Genomic DNA, 17,977 nt, shown 5'->3' with positions numbered 1-17,977 from the left:
ATTTAGCTCCAATGTTATGTTTCCAAAACTCAATTTCAAAATTTCACTTCTACAATTAATTAATGCATTAGATGTAGTAAGAAATAGTCTACCAAGAATTACAAGAGCTTAGAAAGTAGATGGAGTCAACAAGTTCATATCAAGCACCACAAAATCCACAAGATAGTAAAATTTATCAACTTAAACCAAAACATCCTCAACTATACCCCTAGGCATTTTTATAAATCTATCAGAAAGTTGCAAAATGATAGGTGTGGATTTCAGTTCACCTAAACCAAGCTGTTCATACACAGTATAAGGCAATAAATTGACACTTGAACCAAGATCCAACAAAGTATGACCAATTTTTGAATTTCCTATTACACAAGCAATTGTAGGTGCTCCAGGGTCCTTATATATAGATGGTGTATTACTTTGAATGATAACACTAACCTGTCCAGTAAAGAAAGCTTTCTTATACACGTTTAATCTTCTTTTCACAGCGCATAAATCCTTTAAAAATTTTGCATAGGCAGGAATTTGTTGAATAGAATCTAACAAAGGGATGTTAATCCTAACTTGCCTAAAAATCTCAAAAATTTCAGCAAGATGTTTATCTTTATGCAACGGAACTAATCGTTGAGGAAAATGAGCAGGTCTAGGACAATCAATTTTCTCATGCTCATTAAACACATGCTCTCCATCTTTATTAGAAGGGTTAGAAACCTTACCATAATTTTATGGCTCATGTGCTAGAATGTCTACCACCTTACCGCTTCTTAAAGTAGTCACTGTTTTGACCGACTTTAAGTTAGGATCCTAAATTACAGCTTACACTTGATGAGGCTGCCCTTGTGGATTTGGTTGTGACTGTGCAGGAAATTTACCCTTCTCTTGGGTGCTTAAAGATGTAGTCAACCTTGTGAGGGAACTCCTTATGTCATTAATTGCCAATGAATTCTAATTATTGAGAGTTGCTTGATCTTGCATGAACTGTTGAAGTGTCACACTCAGTTGCTGAACCGTATCTTCAAGTCCATTCGTTTGCATTGGAGGTGCTTGAATTGTGAGTTGAGAGGGCCCCAGAGCCAAGGTTGCTGGAGCTACATGCTGATCACCCCTCAAACTGAAATTTGGGTGGCTCATCCATCCTGGATTATAAGAATTAGAGTAAGGACTAGAATATGGTTTATGTATCATGTTTACAGCATTAGATTGGTCCATTAATACTTTTTTGAAAGCAGGGATCATGGGACATTTATTAGTTGAATACCCATGATCCTCACATATACCACACTTTTCAGAAAATTTAGGGACAACATACACTTCATTTACTTTCTTCAATTCCATGGCTTCCATTTTTCTAGACAACAAGATTAATTTAGCACGCAAATCATCATCTTCATTTAAAGTATATTTTCCATTACTAGACTCAACTTGCCTAAACCTATCATGCACATCAGTTGTGTCCCAAGATTGGGCATTTTCAGCAAGATAATCAAAATATTCAAATGCCTCCTCAGGTTCTTTGTCAAAAAATTCTCCATTACACATGGTTTGTACAAATTGGCGCATTTTAGGTGTCAAACTTTTATAAAAAAAAAAACTAATCACATGCCAATGTTCATAACCATGGTATGGGCATGAATCTAATAGATCTTTGAACCTTTCCCAACATTGATAAAAAGTTTCAGAATCCTTTTGAGAAAAATTCATGATCTGTCTTTTCAAAGCATTTGTCCTATGTATTGAAAAGAATTTTTTCAAAAATCCTGTTTGTATCTCCTACCAAGTGCCTATGGTTCTAGGTCTTAATGAATTCAATTATGTTTTAGCTTTATCTTTCAAGGAAAATGGAAACAACTTTAGTCTAATAACCTCCTCAGTGCAAGTCCGGTCCATGAATGTCGAACAAACCTCTTCAAACTCTTTGATATGCAAATAAGGGTTCTTAGAATCCATGCCATGAAAATGTGGAATTAATGGGATCATTCCCGGTTTAAAATTAAATTGTTTGCATTCAAAGGTTGAATTATGCATGAGGGTGTGCTAGTTCTGATGGGTTGCAAATAATCTCTAAGTGTCCTGTTTTGATTCACCACTTCCCTATCATGATTCTCATTTTCAGCCATAGTGCTATGAGTGTCAGAAGATGATTTAAGAGAAAGAGATGCAGAGTTAAAAGATGATAGTGATTCTGTCCTAAAAAATTGAGAAGTTTGGTCCCTAGTCCAACCAGTCATACAAACAAAAATAGAAAATAAAATAAAATGTAAAAATAAACAGAGAAAAGGGAAAAAAATCAGATATCACCCGGGCTGTGAAGAGGTTCACAGCTCCACAAATGTCCTCTCAGCAATAGAGGAATGCTCTGATAAGCACCAATTGTCCCCGGAAATGGCACCAAAAACTTGACTCGGTCTCGAATGTACTTCCAAGTGTAGAAGTGTCAAGTTGTATCAAGGATAAGTCCAGAATGGTATTCTACTGGGACAAAGGGTTATCAAAGCGTTTGTGAGATTTTTTGTGTGTAAAAGATGTATCGACTATGAGAGATGAAGATAAATGTGAATCTATATTTCTAAAATTACCAAAAACCAAGAGATTTAAGGAAAATGTGTAGAAGCTGAATTAAACTTGTAAGAAGCAATAAAACAAACACTTGGGATGCAATTTTCGCCCATTTCTAATTTGAAGTTAGATTTACCTCTAATTTCATCTTCTCTCAGCCATTTTCTCATTCCAAGAGATTATGATCAGTTAATTAAACAATAAGCACACTTTTCAATATAATCAAGGTACTTGACAGATTTTATAACAAGTGTAAAAGTGAAAGAAAGCTATCAAAATCTTGTTACAAGTTCAAGCATCAATCGTGCATTTATGTCTACAACTGATAAAGTTCAAAGATGTAGAATTTTAATCATTCTCATAGGCAAAATGAAATACAATCTATCAAGTTAATTATTCAAAATTCCATAACCTTGAAGAAAATCCAATCCAAAATAGTCATGAGTTACTCATTGAATCCTAAACTAAAAATCTATCCTATCATTTCTAAATGGATAATCTCTCTAAATATTTGTGAGTCTATTGAAAACTAAAGTAAAATAAATAAGAGAAAAAAAAAAAAGAAATAGAACCAAGAAGAAGCTGTTGCGCATAACGTAAACAAAAAAAAAAGTAAAACTAGCCGAAATGCAATAAAATCTGGAAACCACTAAGAACGAACCAAGTAACTGCAAAAACGAAAAAAACTAAAACTAAACCGAGAGGGAGAGCCCGCACGTAGACTCCTCCCAAGTTCTCCTCAAACGAAAACGTAAAAAAGTAAAGCCAGCAAAAAATCTCAAATAAACATGAATCCGACTAATCGAATGAAAAAACTAGAAAAAGAAAAAAAAAAAAAAAAACAAAGTCTGCCGAGAGAGGCTGCACACGCCGACTCCCCTAAATGTAAACGTAAAAGTAAAGCCCCCTGGGAAAATAAAAACGAGATGCCGCCTTAGGTCTGGAACCACCAGCCGTCCTCACTAAAAACAAGAAGAAAAATAAATACATCTAGCCTCCAAAATTGGAAGCAATAAATATCCAAAAAAATAAAAATAGAATGCCAAATAAAAATCCCATAATCACGATTTTGCCCTTTGCATCTTGAGTCTATTGTGAGGCCATCTCCAGCACTTCCTTCTCATGAGTTTGCATTTAATTCCAGTGCCCTCTAGCGTATAGCAAGTCTATTCCTGCCCTTGCTCCTTGTATTTCCAAAAATACCTTACATTAGTTCATATTAAGTGTTCATAATGAGAGGAATAAAATTGAGATATTAATTCTGATGTGGCCCAACAGTTGCATTATAAATCTTTTTTTCAAGTGCAAATTATCAGAATTTATCAATTGATTAATCAACTGCATAATTAAGTGCTTAACTACTTTTTTGGTTAAACAATTTAGTTATTTAGCAACTTAATTATGCAATTTTAACACTTTATCAAGAACATCCATCAGTGTACACCAACTCGTGAGAACAATACCTTGACAAAAATACAAAAACAAGGAACTGGGCAACTCTTAGGGATCCGAGAAAGCCTCGGGCATTTGCTCCCTTCCTATGGTATTGGCATAACGAAAGGCCATGCTATTGGGTTAGAGGGATTGCAAGTCCAAGGTCCTTAGGTCAATCTGAGGATTCACCACCAAGTGTTCCCTCAGCTTGTCCAAGCCTTCCTTGTAGCCACAAGCCCAAGCTCGATCGTAGATCTTCTTCACATTCGCTAACTTGGACCATAAGGCCTCAATCTCTAAATCCTGAGCAGCTAGCTCAGACTTTAAAAATGCAACCCGTTGGTCTTGTGCTTGCTAACCCACATCGGCCATAGCCAACTCAACCTCCAAATCTCGCACCTCCTTGGACAACCTGTCCTTTTTAGCCTCTAGGCAACGACATGAGTCTTGGATTTCCTCTAGCTCCACTACCTAGAGGTCTAGCGACTTGCACACGCTATCTTTTGAGTTTGGCTTGGAGGAGATATTGGCCAAACTCCTAGCGGGACTAGGCCAACTCCCCTAGATTGGTGGCCATCTCCTAATGTAGCTCAGGAGGATAATTTGGATTAGCTGGATGAAATTGACTTTGTTACTACATTTGTTGTCCACCTAAATTCAGGGGAGGTTGATTTTGCCTTCAAGAAAAATTAGGATGATTTCGCCAATTAAGGTTGAATGTATCTATAAAAGGACTAGCAAACGGCTTCCCAAAATTATTTTGTGCATTTGCTTGCTCAGTATAGTACTCTGAATAAGCCTGTGAAGAAGGACATGTTTGTGTCATATGCATGGGACTAGAGCAAATAGAACACACCTAAACTTGGACTTGATTTACAGAATCCATGGTTCTACTTAGAGTTCAAGCTTCTACCTTATGAGTGAGATTGTCTAATCTGACCTTAATATAATGATCCTTACTTAATTCATACAAACCTCTTTTTTTGACTGTTGGGGATGATCTTTTTCTATGAGTACAAAAGTCCCATTGTTGGGAGCTCTTTGATAAATTTTCAACAAACTTATATGCCTCATCATCTGTTAAACTCAAAAATCCACCACCATTCATTGACTCAATCATGTTATGGTTTCTCTGAGTTAAGTCTCCATGTCTCAAAACCATGGTGGGGACACTTTAGAATCAAGTCCTTAAATCTCTCCCAACCCAACTCTCATAAAATTTTTCATTGTCTTCTTGATAAAAATAAGCAATCTCTTTTCTCAAAGCATTGGTTTTTGACTTTGGAAAAAATTTAGAGAGAAATTTTGTGGCAAGGATATCCTAAGAGGTGATAGATCTAGAAGGCAGAGAGTTAAGCTAAGCCTTTGCCTTATCCTTCAAAGAAAAAAGAAATAAGCGTAGGCAAACTGAATCATTAGTGAAGTTCTGGAACCTAAAGGTAGCACAAATCTCAAGAAAATCATTTATATGCATGTATGGATCTTCTAGCTCAAAACCATGAAAAATGGAAATTAATTGAATTATGTGTAGTTTCAACTCAAAGTATGCTGCAGTAGTTGCAAGCAATACTATACATGATAAAGGGTTGGTGGTAATGAGTGAAAACAACTCCTTAAGAGTTTTAGTATCCTCCAAGTTTTCTCCCATTGTAGACAAGGAATCATAATCTAGACTAACAAGGTGATGTGTATGATCATGTATCCACGTTTTCATACACCACACGATATTGCAAATTTTTTCTAATTTTTGAATTTTTTATATAAAAAAACTAACTACAACTAGTAGAAGAATAAACTTAGCCAATATTCAATATGTTTTCCTAACCAAATCTCCAGCAACGGCACAAAAAACTTGTTGTAAAATTTTAATTGTACTCGCAAATGCACAAATGGTACTGAGTATAGTTTTAGCAAGAATGAGGTTGAATCCACAGGGACTTTTAAAAACATGGGAAACCAATTAAATATAAACTAAATAAATTTTAATCTAGCTCAAAAAGAAGAGTTGTAAAAGAAAATAAAAAATTAAGAACTAAATAATCAATTCATCAAAGCAATAAATAATTAATTTAAAGAACTAATCACAATAAAAAGAACTCAAATAAACTCTAAAGATAAAAATTAATCTAAACAATGAATAAACTCTTAATGGAGAATGAACTAAAGTTTTAGAATCCACTTCATTAATTCCTAATAATATATTTATGAAAATTGATTCTTTCAGAACATGTACATGATAATCTAGAAATCAATTTTCTTATATATTAAGGAAAATATCATTGTTGAAACTCATTTTTTTTTAAATATCTAAAATATGTTTTTCTTCACTCAAAGATATAAAATCAAATCATCACTTGTATTTGTTAAAACAAATCACAAAATATATAAGATTTTATTTTTTTAACAAAATTATAAATTAGGGTCTCAATTGATATGAAGTAAGAACAATATATCATTGAACATACAAGTAACTGGGAAAAATAATCAATTTCATAAATAATACTACTAATCATCAATGAGGTTTCATCCTCAACCTTAGTTGAAAACTTAGCTAGACATGTTCATGAAAATAAATTATAAAATTTAAAAGTAGATAGACATCTAAATAATATTTAAAAGAAACGAAAGAAAACTATAAATTACAGTACACTCAAAACAAAAATATAATTGTCAAACTGAAAGAACCCAATTTTTCTTTTTCTACCAGATGATCCTATGGCGCAACCTTATTTTTGTTTTGAAAAAATCTAGTTACAAGTACAACTGTATACTAATATGTGCACCAATCTAATGTGATTGGTCAAAAAGTAGATTTTATTGAAAACAATATTAATTTAAATTTTGAATATGAATAAATCAGTATTGGTATGTAGATTAGTACGTGACTTTGCTTATACATAGCAAAACTCTTTTTATTTTCTCTTCTCTAGTTCCGTTCGGCGTGCCCCTCTCATGCATTGTATATGTCTATTTATAAACCTTGAAGCTAGGTTATTATTCTTTTCCTTTTTCACGCGGAGTCTTTCTTTTCTTCACATCTCTATATTACCTTCTACTTCTTATGTGTTTAGGTTTCCACTTTTCACGACAGCACCCTTCTATATATTCTCTTTATCATTCTATTCAATGTTTGAAGTCATTATGCCCCATGCTGTAGATCTTCACATTTTATTCTTATTTCCATCTTATCCAATGAGTAGTGCCATTTTGTTTCTCTTCCTTTTATGTTCACCTTCAAAACTTAATTTCTTTTATTATTTTTGTAAGAAAAAAAATATTTTAAAACTGATATAATAAAAAAATTAACACTACATAATTATTCTAATACTTTATTTAAAGTAGAAAATTATACATAATTCGACTATCAGCGAGCACCCTAAGTAGCTAAACGTGAAGCACTCTTGGGCGACATGTGCAAGGTTTAAAGGCAAGTGAGGAAGAAGAAGAAGGTTGGGAAGGGATGAGAAGGAAGATAGGAGGAAAACACAAAGGAGTAAGAAGCATGGAGGAAACTTGAAAGGTAGAAAGTGGAAAATGATGTAGTACTTGGGTTTAAATAAGAAGATTGCAACGATTGAGTTGCCTAGACGGGAAAAAGACAGGTGTTATTGGGATGCAGAATGACCTGCAATTTCTACTACACAGAAAACGTAGGGCAAGCCATTAAGCGCAACCTCCAAGCATGGAAAGGGGAAAAGACACGCATGACAAACAACCTCCCATACCAGATGTCATAAGCTGCCAAAAGAATGAAATTAATGGACCACTAGGATTACAAATTCCCACTGAATGCGTACAATAGGAATTGATGGGGTAATTGGAGAGGGTGCAAAATCCTTTATTAGGCTGGGCCCAATGGGTAGGGACATTCATGTTTCCCTCCTGGGCTAGACTAAGACCATGCCGAAGGCCATCATCACACATCAACCCCCCCTCCTTTGGTGTGTTGACTGTGGGTTGCGCAAAGGATATATGGCCTAGGGCGATAGGGAGATGAAGCCCAGACTACGGAAAGACAAATGCAAGGTGTCGGGACACCGATATTCCTAACACCACCTTGCATGAACCAGTGCACTCCCTTGGGGAAGGGATGCTCCTAACCACTTGGCTAGGCATGCAAGCCTCTTGGTCTTTTTTTTTTTTGAAAAGATCAATACTCTATTGATATCATATAACAAAGGAGGAAAACAAGATTACAAAACTGGACTGACGTGCAATTCAACCACATCCTCAACCAACTCAAGAGATTCCTTGGCTAGACAGTGAGCAACATTGTTGCCACTTCTTCTTACAAAACTCACTGTACATTTATCAAACTCAGCCAATAAAATTCTAATGTCCTGTAATATCATACCTACACTATCCCATCTTTCAGTGTGTTTTTGAAGGCTATGGATTACAGTTTGAGAGTCACCTTCCACTATGATTGATTGCCACCCTCTTTCCTTTGCTAATACCACGGCATGAAGGCCACCAAGAGCTTCAGTTAGGAGGGGATCCAATACACCAACTAATGACAGCTTCTTTGTTGACACAATGGAGCCCTGATGATTTCGAGCCACCAGACCAATTCCAGTTCTGTTTTTAGCTGCACTCAAGGCTGCATCCCAATTTATTTTGATGGTACTCATAGGAGGAGGAATCCATATAGAGAATTGATCTTGGAAGTGCTGGGTCCTGTTCTTAGGCTCACCCTGTGCAGCTTTAAAGGTTTCAAAGAGTTGACTGCCTACCTAGCTACCAGGGAGGGATGTGTGAAAGAATTCTCAAAGAGCATACGATTCCTTCTCTGCCATATACCTTTAGCTGTCATAGAGAATAAGGCCAACAAATCCTGGTTGGAAGAAGCATTGAACTTCTCCACCAAGCTTTTAAAATCACCTACATTATTGGAGCTTTTTTGAAAAACTGTAGGGCCTTGATTCCACACATCCATAGCTGATGGACAGCTCCATAATGCATGGGTGATTGACTCTTCCTCCTTATCACATATAGGACACAGTGCGGAGTCCACAATATTCTTCTTATATAAATTCAACCTAGTAGGGAGTGACTCTAGGCAAGCTCTCCAAATGAAAACTTTTGTGGCATTTGGAATTTGAAGCTTCCAACAACAGGTCCAGTTCTTAGTACAAGGTGCCTGATGTGAGGATTGCCCCTTCTGTGAATCCACAAGCTCTTTCTATCTATAGTAAGCACTCCTTACTAAGAACTGCCCATCCTTTGTATCTATCCATATCAGTTTGTCTCTGGCATCAGTCACACTTATAGGGATTTTAAAGACAGTTTCAGCTATTTCAGGACCAAGAGTGGAATGAACCAAAGCTCGATTCCATTGTTTAGTCTCCACATTTATAAGTTCAACAACTCAAGCTTCTGCACTCAAAACCTGGACTGGAGATTGGACCATGAAGCTTGAAGGTCGAGGCAACCACTTGCAGTTCCAAATTTTGGTATCCTGACCATTGCCTATCCTCTAGATTGACCCTTTTTCTAGGAGACCCCTTGCTGCACAAAGGCTTCTCCATATAAAGGAAGGTCTTGCTCCTATTTTGGCCTGAAAGAACTCAGACTTAGAATAGTACTTTGTTTTGAAAACTTTGGTAGCCAAGGAGTTGGGATATTGGATGAGTCTCCAACCTTGCTTTGCTAACAAGGCTATATTGAAACTTTCAAAGTCTCTGAACCCCAAGCCTCCTACTCCTTTTGCTTTTCCCATTTGATTTCATAAGACCCAGTGCACCTTCTTTTCATGGTTCATATGGCCCCACCAGAACTGATGCATAACTCGATTAAATTCATTAAGCAAGGACTTGGGCAATTTGAATACTCCCATGCAATATGTTGGCAAGGCTTGTATGACAGCTTTTAATAGGATTTCCTTCCCTGCTTGTGATAAGAGTTTAGTTTTCCAGGATAAGAGTTTAGTTTTCCAGTTGCTGATCCTACTCCTCATTCTGTCTAGAATTTCCTTGAAAGCTCCTATGAGAGCAGGAAGTCCAAGATACTTCTCATAGGAGGAAGTGGAACGAGTACCAGCCAAGCTCAGAATGTATTCTTTAGTAGCCTTTCTAGTATTGGCACTAAAGAAAATAAAAGTCTTGGCTTTGTTGAGTTGCTGTCCAGAAGCATGTTCATAGATGCCAATAATCCTATTAAGGGTTGTCCACTCCTTAGTATTGGCCCTACAAAAAAAAAGACTATCATCTGCAAAAAATAGGTGGTTAATGCTTAGTTTGCCACGTGATATAGGGATGCCATGAATGTCCCTAACAGTTTCAGCCTGAAATAGCAAGCTACTGAGCACTTCAGAGACCAGGATAAAAAGGTATGGAGAGAGGGGATCCCCCTGTCGAATACCCCTATATGGAAGAAAACTTTCTTTAGGGACTCCATTAATAAGTATAGAGTATGATACTGAGGATATACACTTCATAATCAAAGAGATCCATCTTTGGTGGAACCCCATCTTCTCCATGGCCTGCTTCAAAAAAACCCATTCCACCCTATCATATGCCTTACTCATATCCAACTTGACAACCATGTAACCTTGCTGCCCCTTCCCTTTTATTTTCATAGAATGCAAGGTCTCGAAGGCAACCATAACATTGTCCATGATCATCCTGCCAGGCACAAAGGCACTTTGTGTGGAAGAGATGATGTGGGGAAGGATGGACTTAAGCCTGTTAGACAGCACTTTTAAAACAATTTTATAGAGCACATTACATAGAGATATGGGCCTAAAATCTAGTACAGTTTGGGAGTTCTTCAATTTAGGGATTAAAACCACATATGTGTCATTGATTGGCTCTACGTCCCCTGCTTGATTCAGGACCTCTAGGACAGCCTTAGTGACTTCACCACCTACCACATCCCAATGGGATTAGTAGAAGATGGCTAGAAAACCATCTGGGCCAGGAGAGCCCAGAGGGTTCATTTGAAATAAAAATTGCTTGACCTCCTCAGGAGTAAAAGGCCTCATAAGGTCCCTGTTCATTTCCTCTGTAATTCTAGGTAGAAGGTGACTTAAGCATCCATCAATACCCGTGGGGTTAGAGGAAGTGAAGAGGGTTTGATAGTGCTGCTAAATGCCTCAGCTATACCATCCCTATGTTTAATAATTCTTCCATCCTCCAGTGCTAGCTTAGTAATCTCATTATTGAGTTTTCTTTGATTAGCACATCTGTGGAAAAACTTGGAATTCTTGTCCCCATCTCTCAGCCACTTTTGTTTAGCTCTTTGCTGCCATTTGAGACTTTCCTCTTCCAATAGCCTGTCAATGTCCTTCTGTAGGTTCTTGATCTCCATGTTGTTTGAGCCAGTGTTTGAGTTCTGTAGAGAGGATAGTTGGTTCAACTTAGACTGAGTGTCCTTTCTGGTTTTATGAAAAGATAGTTGGCTTCACTGTTTAAGAGACTCCCTACACTTGCCTAAGTTTTTTAGGACTGAGTTCAACCGAGGCCTCTGCTGAGTAGACTCAGAAAGCCAACTGAACTGGATGATAGTCCTACACTCCTCATGCAGGTTCCAGCTAACTTCAAATCTGAAAGAATTCTTCCTACCCCCTTCCTCATGAGCCAAACCCCTCCACCTACTCTGCCAGTGTATCAGGATAGGTCTGTGGTCTAAGGTTTGGGCTGCAAGGCCTTGGATTCGGCACTGAGCAAAAAACTCTATCCCTAACAGGTTACCAAATACACGATCAAGCCTTTCCTTGGTGAACTGACTTCCTCACGGTTGTTACTCCAAGTAAATTTAGGCCCTACAAAGCCTAAATCACTTAAGCCACAGCACTCCACAGCCTGTCTAAACTGTTCCATCTGGTGATAAGGTCTACAGGTAGCCCCATATTTCTCATGTTGATGTAGAACTTCATCGAAGTCTCCAAAGCAAAACCACGCTTGTTCATTCTTTGGTTGCAGTAGCCTCAAAAGCTTCCAACTATCTGGTCTATTAGCAGTAAAAGGAGAACCATAAAAACCAGAAAACAACACCTCTTTTCCTGAGGCTTCCTGTTTCAAGACCATCGAAATATGGTGTTGTGAGTAAGAATCCAGATTGAACTCAGATGTGCCATTCCATAGAAAAGCAAGGCCCCCCTTAAACCTTTACTATCAACTACAAAACTAGAATCAAAGCCCAACTTATTCCTCACTTCCTCGACCCTTCTCCTACCACACTTTGTTTCCATCAAGAAAACAAACTTGGGCCACTTAGTCTTCACTAGTAAGTGAAGTTCTCGAACTGTACGGGGGTTCCCAAGCCCCCTACAGTTCCAACTAAGGCCTATCATTGTTGTTGGTGGGGCTGCTCACCAACTTTGGATTAATGCCTTTTGTACCAAGGCCAAGATTGGCTCTCTTTTTTCTGTCGGGTGCCACTTCATCACCCTGGCTTGTTGGACCTTTTTTCCTTCTGTTTCTAGTTAACATGCCCAAAATAATGGGCTCCTCTTGGTGTGCCTCCCTGGCCCTTCTTTTCCACGTGGCCCTCTTCTTTAAGAGCTCATCAGTCCTTTTCTTTACCATCTCAGAGCCAGCACACACATGCTGCTTTTGTGGGGAAGACTTTAGGGGGAAGTTGATATGTTTGGGGATACTAACCGAGGTCGATATGCCAGGATCATGTTTCTTCTGATGCTGGTCCACTATCTCTGCCCTCTCCTCAGGTATATTAGCATGAAACTCTGAATGCATCTCATAGTCTGACAAGCCATCTTCTAAAGGTGCTGTCGGGTCCTCCCCTTTTGGAAATTTTTGAAAGTAGAGCAGGTAGGTTGAGCTTTTGGTTCCTTAGGTTCTGCCTCATCCTTCTTTGGGAAGTCTGTGAAGAGCTCCTGAGCAGACACATTTCCATGGTTAGGTGCCTCATCCCAGGTACCTCCATGAACCACTGTATGCTACTGCTGTGGTTGTTGAGAGTCCCCCGTATCTCCACCATACTTCCTGACTTCAAAAATCCTAGAGTTCATTGGTTGAGCTCTCAACCATGGGCCAAACTGGGAAGGTTTGACCTCACCCCCATGATAAACCCCTCGGTGAGCTTGACAACCCTTTGCCTTATGATTTAGGATTCCACAATGAAAGCAGAAAGATTGCAATCTTTCATACTTCATGGAAACCCAATGCTTCTGATTATCAAGCTGCAGCCATTTTCCTCGAAGCAATGGTTTGGTCAAGTCCATTGCTACACGGACCCTTAGGCACTTGCCCCATCCTCTTCCTTCCAAGCCAGCTTCCACACAGATCACATGACCAATCGATGATGCAAACTTGCTTCCAAAGTCTACATTCATAACAGCCAAAGGAAGGCCATGCAGTTGGACCCAGAAAGGTTCAAAATGGAATTGCACCTCAATGAGTGGGGTAGATTATTCTAGTTCTTGAAGGGAGACTAGGTTCCTGTCGAAGAACCACAGACGACCACCCAAGACACGTTCCTTATCTGCAAGAAACTGGAATTCTATTAAGAAACGGTAGTCTCCCAAGTCCTTGAACTTCACCCATCCCTCTAGTCTCCATATTTGGGACATTGTCATTCGGAAAGCTTTAGTGTTGAATCCCTTCTCAGTCAATACACCTCCTACTATGCATAGTTTTCCATGTAAACCTCCCTTCATTGCTTCATCAGGAGAAACCACAAAGACTGTACTTTTCTCTTTTGACAGTGAGAGATTCTCCCAACATCGTGCTAGCTCCTCTTCCTCCATCTTCATGAACACCACGACCTCTCATTGTGACTCTTACTAGAAGAGACTAACACCCTTGCACCGGCAGGGTACTCTAACCTTACTCTTTCTCTAGAGAGAAAAGAGAAGGACCGCCAATTGGACGGAAGACTTTGATCTCAAGCCTCTTGGTCTTTAAGTGAAACATCATGACCTTTAAATCAATATCTATTAGTTGAAAAGTTACAAATTAAGAGTTGTGATCTTTCACATTATGCCACTTCATTCTCTATAAATAGAGGATGAGACCCACGAATTTTAACATTTTATTCTTCCATATTTTCAGTCACTTAACACAATTTTGAAAAGAAACTCTAAAATAAAAACTTCAGAATTGCTATCTGCAGTGGCTAACTTTATTGTATCCTGGAGGTGAATTGGTTGTAATCCGGTAGCAAATTCTTTGGAATGAGGGCAATTATCACCTTCAAGATACGTAGTGTTCTACATGCTACAAGTTGCATTTATATTTTTAGATTATTGTATCCATTCAAATTTCTTCAATAGTACTAATGTGTGTGTATATATATATATATTTATTATATCCCCCTTTTTTTGGTGCACTCATGAAAAGTGTACCCTTCATGTTGTAGCATCAAAGATTGCTAGATATTATACAAACTTCACATAATATATATGATGATAATTAATAGGTAAAAAGGTCAGAGAGTAGACATTTTCTTGGTGAAGAAGGCAGCCTCAATTAAAGGCAAACTCTCTTTTATTTCCCTTATATATATATATATAGTATATATAGGCAGCCGTCAGTTGGGTAGATTTTGTTATGCAGTGTGTTACTACTATCAGCTATTCCTTGTTGATCAATGGCATTCCTCAAAAGGCTTTCCACCCCACTAGAGGTATTAGGCAGGGAGATCCTCTCTCCCCATATCTATTCATTATATGTTCAGAGTTTCTGAGTCACAGCCTCAACAGAGCAGAGAATCAAGGCCTAATTTCTGGTTTACCAGCAGCTTGAGGTGGCCTAAAAATAAACCATCTACTATTTGCTAATGACAGCTTAGTATTCTGCATGTCCAAGCCAGAAGAATGGAGTAGGCTTCGACAAGTACTAAGTAGTTATGAAGAAGTCACTGGTCAAAGGCTTAACATAGAGAAGACTTCCATATTCTTCAATAGAAACACTAGGAGAGAGGTTTAGCAGTCTATCCATCAGCAAGCAGAGCTCAGAGCTCATGGTCCTTTTGATAAGTATTTGGGACTCCCTTCTTATGTTGGGAAACAAAGAACCAAAGCATTTAGTTCAATTGTGGATAGGATCAAGACTAAAATGGCTAGCTGGAAGACTAAAGTGCTATCCCAAAGTGGAAAGGAAATACTGCTGAAATCTGTTTTGCAATCAATCCCCACGTATAGCATGGAAATTTTTAAACTCCCTAAGTCAATTGTTAAGAATCTCAACAAGTTATATACAATTCTTTTGGTGGGGTCAAACATATAGTAAATCAAAAGTTCACTGATTGAGCTGGCAGACAATGGGAAAACCCAAGGATCAGGGGGGCTTGGGGTTTAGAGACTTTGAGTTTTTCAACCTAGCACTACTGGCTAAACAAGGTTGGAGAATCATTCAAAACCCTATCTCCCTTGCAGCTCAGGTACTGAAGGCAAAGTATTTTTCAGGCTCTAGTTTTTTCTCAACAAAAGGAAAAGCAAGCGACTCCTTTGTGTGGAGAAGTTTCCTCTCAGCAAGGCATGTACTCATGGAGGGAATGTTGTGGAGAGTTGGTGATGGAACCCAGATAAAGATTTGGAAAGATAAGTGGCTTCTAAGTCCTTCGACCTTTAAAGTGCAATCACCTATAAGAATTCTGAATGCAGAGGCAACAGTAGCAGAACTCATAAATCCAGACATTAGGCAGTGGAACTTAAATCTTATCCATGCCATTTTCTTAGAACCCGAGGCCAGGGTAATCAGCAAAATGATTATTAGCCAGTATGGTAGTCAGGATGTGCAGACTTGGAGGTGTTTAGAAAATAGGAAATTCACAGTTAAAAGTGCATACCATTTACAAGGAACAATGGAGGAAGATAGGAACGAGCAGTGCTCAAGTTTGAACCAAATGTCGAAGATCTAGAGGAAAATGTGGGGTTTGCAAGCACCTCAAGCCACGAAGTCCTTTTTGTGGAGAGCAGCCAAGGAGTCCCTTCCCACGTGTTTGAACATGTACAATAGGAAGATAGTTGAATCTCCCCTCTGTCCAGTCTGCTCCAGTGCTCCTAAGTCAGTTACTCATGCCATTTGGTCATGCTTAGCTACACAAGATGTTTGGTCTATAAGTTCTAGAAGATTACAGAAACTAAGTGTTCAAAGTGGCCCCTTTTTAGAGGTTCTGAAACCTATGTTAGAGAATCTCTCCTCTCATGAGCTAACAGAAGTGGTAGTTACAGCAAGAGCTCTATGGAATAGGAGGAATATGTGGCTGTTTGAGCAATTATTTCACTCACCCTTCCAGGTCTCTAAGCAGATCCACACAAATTTGTCAGCAATTAACCAGTGGGCAAGTACTAGGGAGAAAGCTTTTGTGACTCAGGTGGTAAGCAGGACTGAGTGGACTGCCCCTCCACTAGGTTTCTACAAGGCTAATTGGGATGCAGCAATGGATAAGGAGAACTCCAAGATCGGTGTGGGAGTGGTTGTAAGAGTTTCGAGTGGTATGGTCATAGCTTCAATGTGTTCATCCATGTCCTTAAATCCAAAACCTTTGTTGGGGGAAGCAGTAGCAGCTCTCAAAGCATCTACACTTTGCTCTGATATAGGATTGAATCAGGTCATGTTAGAAGGAGACTCATCAGCAGTGGTTCAAGCTGTCCAACACAGAGATGAATGCTGGAGCCCCACGGGTCTGGTGGTTAGAGATATTAAGCTTGTTCTGTCAAGAATTCATTCTTGGTCTATCCATTACATTTCTAGGAAGTTCAATGTAGTAGCACATGTGCTAGCTAAGTTTGCATTGACATGTTCGGAGGAACATACCTTTATGGAGGACTGCCCTCCATGTATTCAGAATCTACTTTAGTGAAATGAAAACTACCTTTCAAAAAAAATATATATATATAAGCTGCCGTCTATTAATGACTGTTGGGCGTGTTAGGTGCCTAGCATATTTGTGTTTTCTTATTTATTTATTTGTTTGTTTTTATATATTTTTAATATATTTAAATATTTAAAAAAATAAAAAAATATATAAATATATTAAAAATTACTTCCTTAATCATTAACTGAAAAAATAATTTTTTTTTTAAATGGAGCAGTAAAAACTCGGTAGCATAGTAGATTTATTCAAATATAATTGCATTGTTTGAAAAGGCCGTGTATTTCAAGGACTTTGGTTCATTTATCGTCTTACGTACGAACATACAGTACTCCTGCATGCATTGATGCAGTTGTCAGAATTAAAGCTCATTTAATTATCCTATTATGAATTATGAAGGGCACGCATGCATCATATATGGATTCTTAGCCTTTCCAATTGTAGATCATGCAAAGAACTCAAGCATCTAAGTTGTACCTTCTCAAATGTGTATATATATATATATATTATAAACTAACTTGTATTGTATGATTACATTTAGCTGTCGTAATTGACCAAGTCATAATCGTCAATTAAGACTTTTATACCTCTATATATAGGTGTTTCTAAGTTCAGATTACAAGATAATGAGAACTTTTCTCTTGATCTCTCTCTTATTCTCCTTTTTTTTTTTATTGATTCACAACACATTATCAGCAACGCGAGAAAAATCTTCCTTCTGCCGCATGGTTATCGATTTTCTCCATCTCTCTCTTTCTCCCTCGGGATCCTCCAATCTTTGTCCCACGGCTGGTCCAGTAGACCCATGGAGTCAGATCTTGCCTCCACTGTAGCTCCTCATTTATTTCAGAGAAGAAATGGAGTCCTGGCTTTCCAAACAATCTGTTTTTCTTCTTCTTTTCTTCATTTAATTCTTGGTTTTCGTCGAGCTTCCTGTGTCTTTATGCACCAATGATTGGTATTCGAGTTGTGGTATTAATCGGTTCAACTGTGGGAAGATCGCTAACGTGGGCTATCCATTCTGGGGAGATGCCAAATCGAACGCCGCTCATGGCCCAGTCAGAAGCTACTACGTGTGGGCCCAACAAAAACACCAGCCGACGTTGCTGGTGTTGCTGCTAATATCGATGGGAGAACTCCATCCCGAAGAGCTCATGGATCTCATTTGAAAAGTAAAGGGAAAGGCCCGCTAGAACTGCAGCAACATCAGTGT

The 17,977-nt window shown here is 38.3% G+C and overlaps 2 protein-coding genes and 1 pseudogene across 2 annotated transcripts; 1 reads left to right on the top strand and 2 right to left on the bottom strand.

The window, feature by feature from the left end:
* Positions 1-5,139: 5,139 nt before the first annotated feature.
* LOC122302032 lies at positions 5,140-5,253 on the top strand (annotated as a pseudogene).
* A 2,924-nt stretch (positions 5,254-8,177) lies between these two features.
* Positions 8,178-8,920, bottom strand: LOC122301632. The gene is made up of 2 exons (XM_043113032.1): positions 8,785-8,920; positions 8,178-8,686 (listed from the first exon to the last, which is right to left on the bottom strand). Exons 1-2 carry the CDS (start codon positions 8,918-8,920, stop codon positions 8,178-8,180), a joined length of 645 nt encoding a protein of 214 aa, XP_042968966.1.
* A 789-nt stretch (positions 8,921-9,709) lies between these two features.
* LOC122301631 lies at positions 9,710-12,680 on the bottom strand. The gene is made up of 4 exons (XM_043113031.1): positions 12,300-12,680; positions 11,676-11,996; positions 11,088-11,316; positions 9,710-10,848 (listed from the first exon to the last, which is right to left on the bottom strand). Exons 1-4 carry the CDS (start codon positions 12,678-12,680, stop codon positions 9,710-9,712), a joined length of 2,070 nt encoding a protein of 689 aa, XP_042968965.1.
* Between the last annotated feature and the right edge of the window lie 5,297 nt (positions 12,681-17,977).

The sequence above is a fragment of the Carya illinoinensis genome, chromosome 2 (assembly GCF_018687715.1).
Source record: "Carya illinoinensis cultivar Pawnee chromosome 2, C.illinoinensisPawnee_v1, whole genome shotgun sequence".
In the NCBI taxonomy this organism is placed as follows: domain Eukaryota; kingdom Viridiplantae; phylum Streptophyta; class Magnoliopsida; order Fagales; family Juglandaceae; genus Carya; species Carya illinoinensis.
This window is presented reverse-complemented; position numbering and strand designations above follow the sequence as displayed.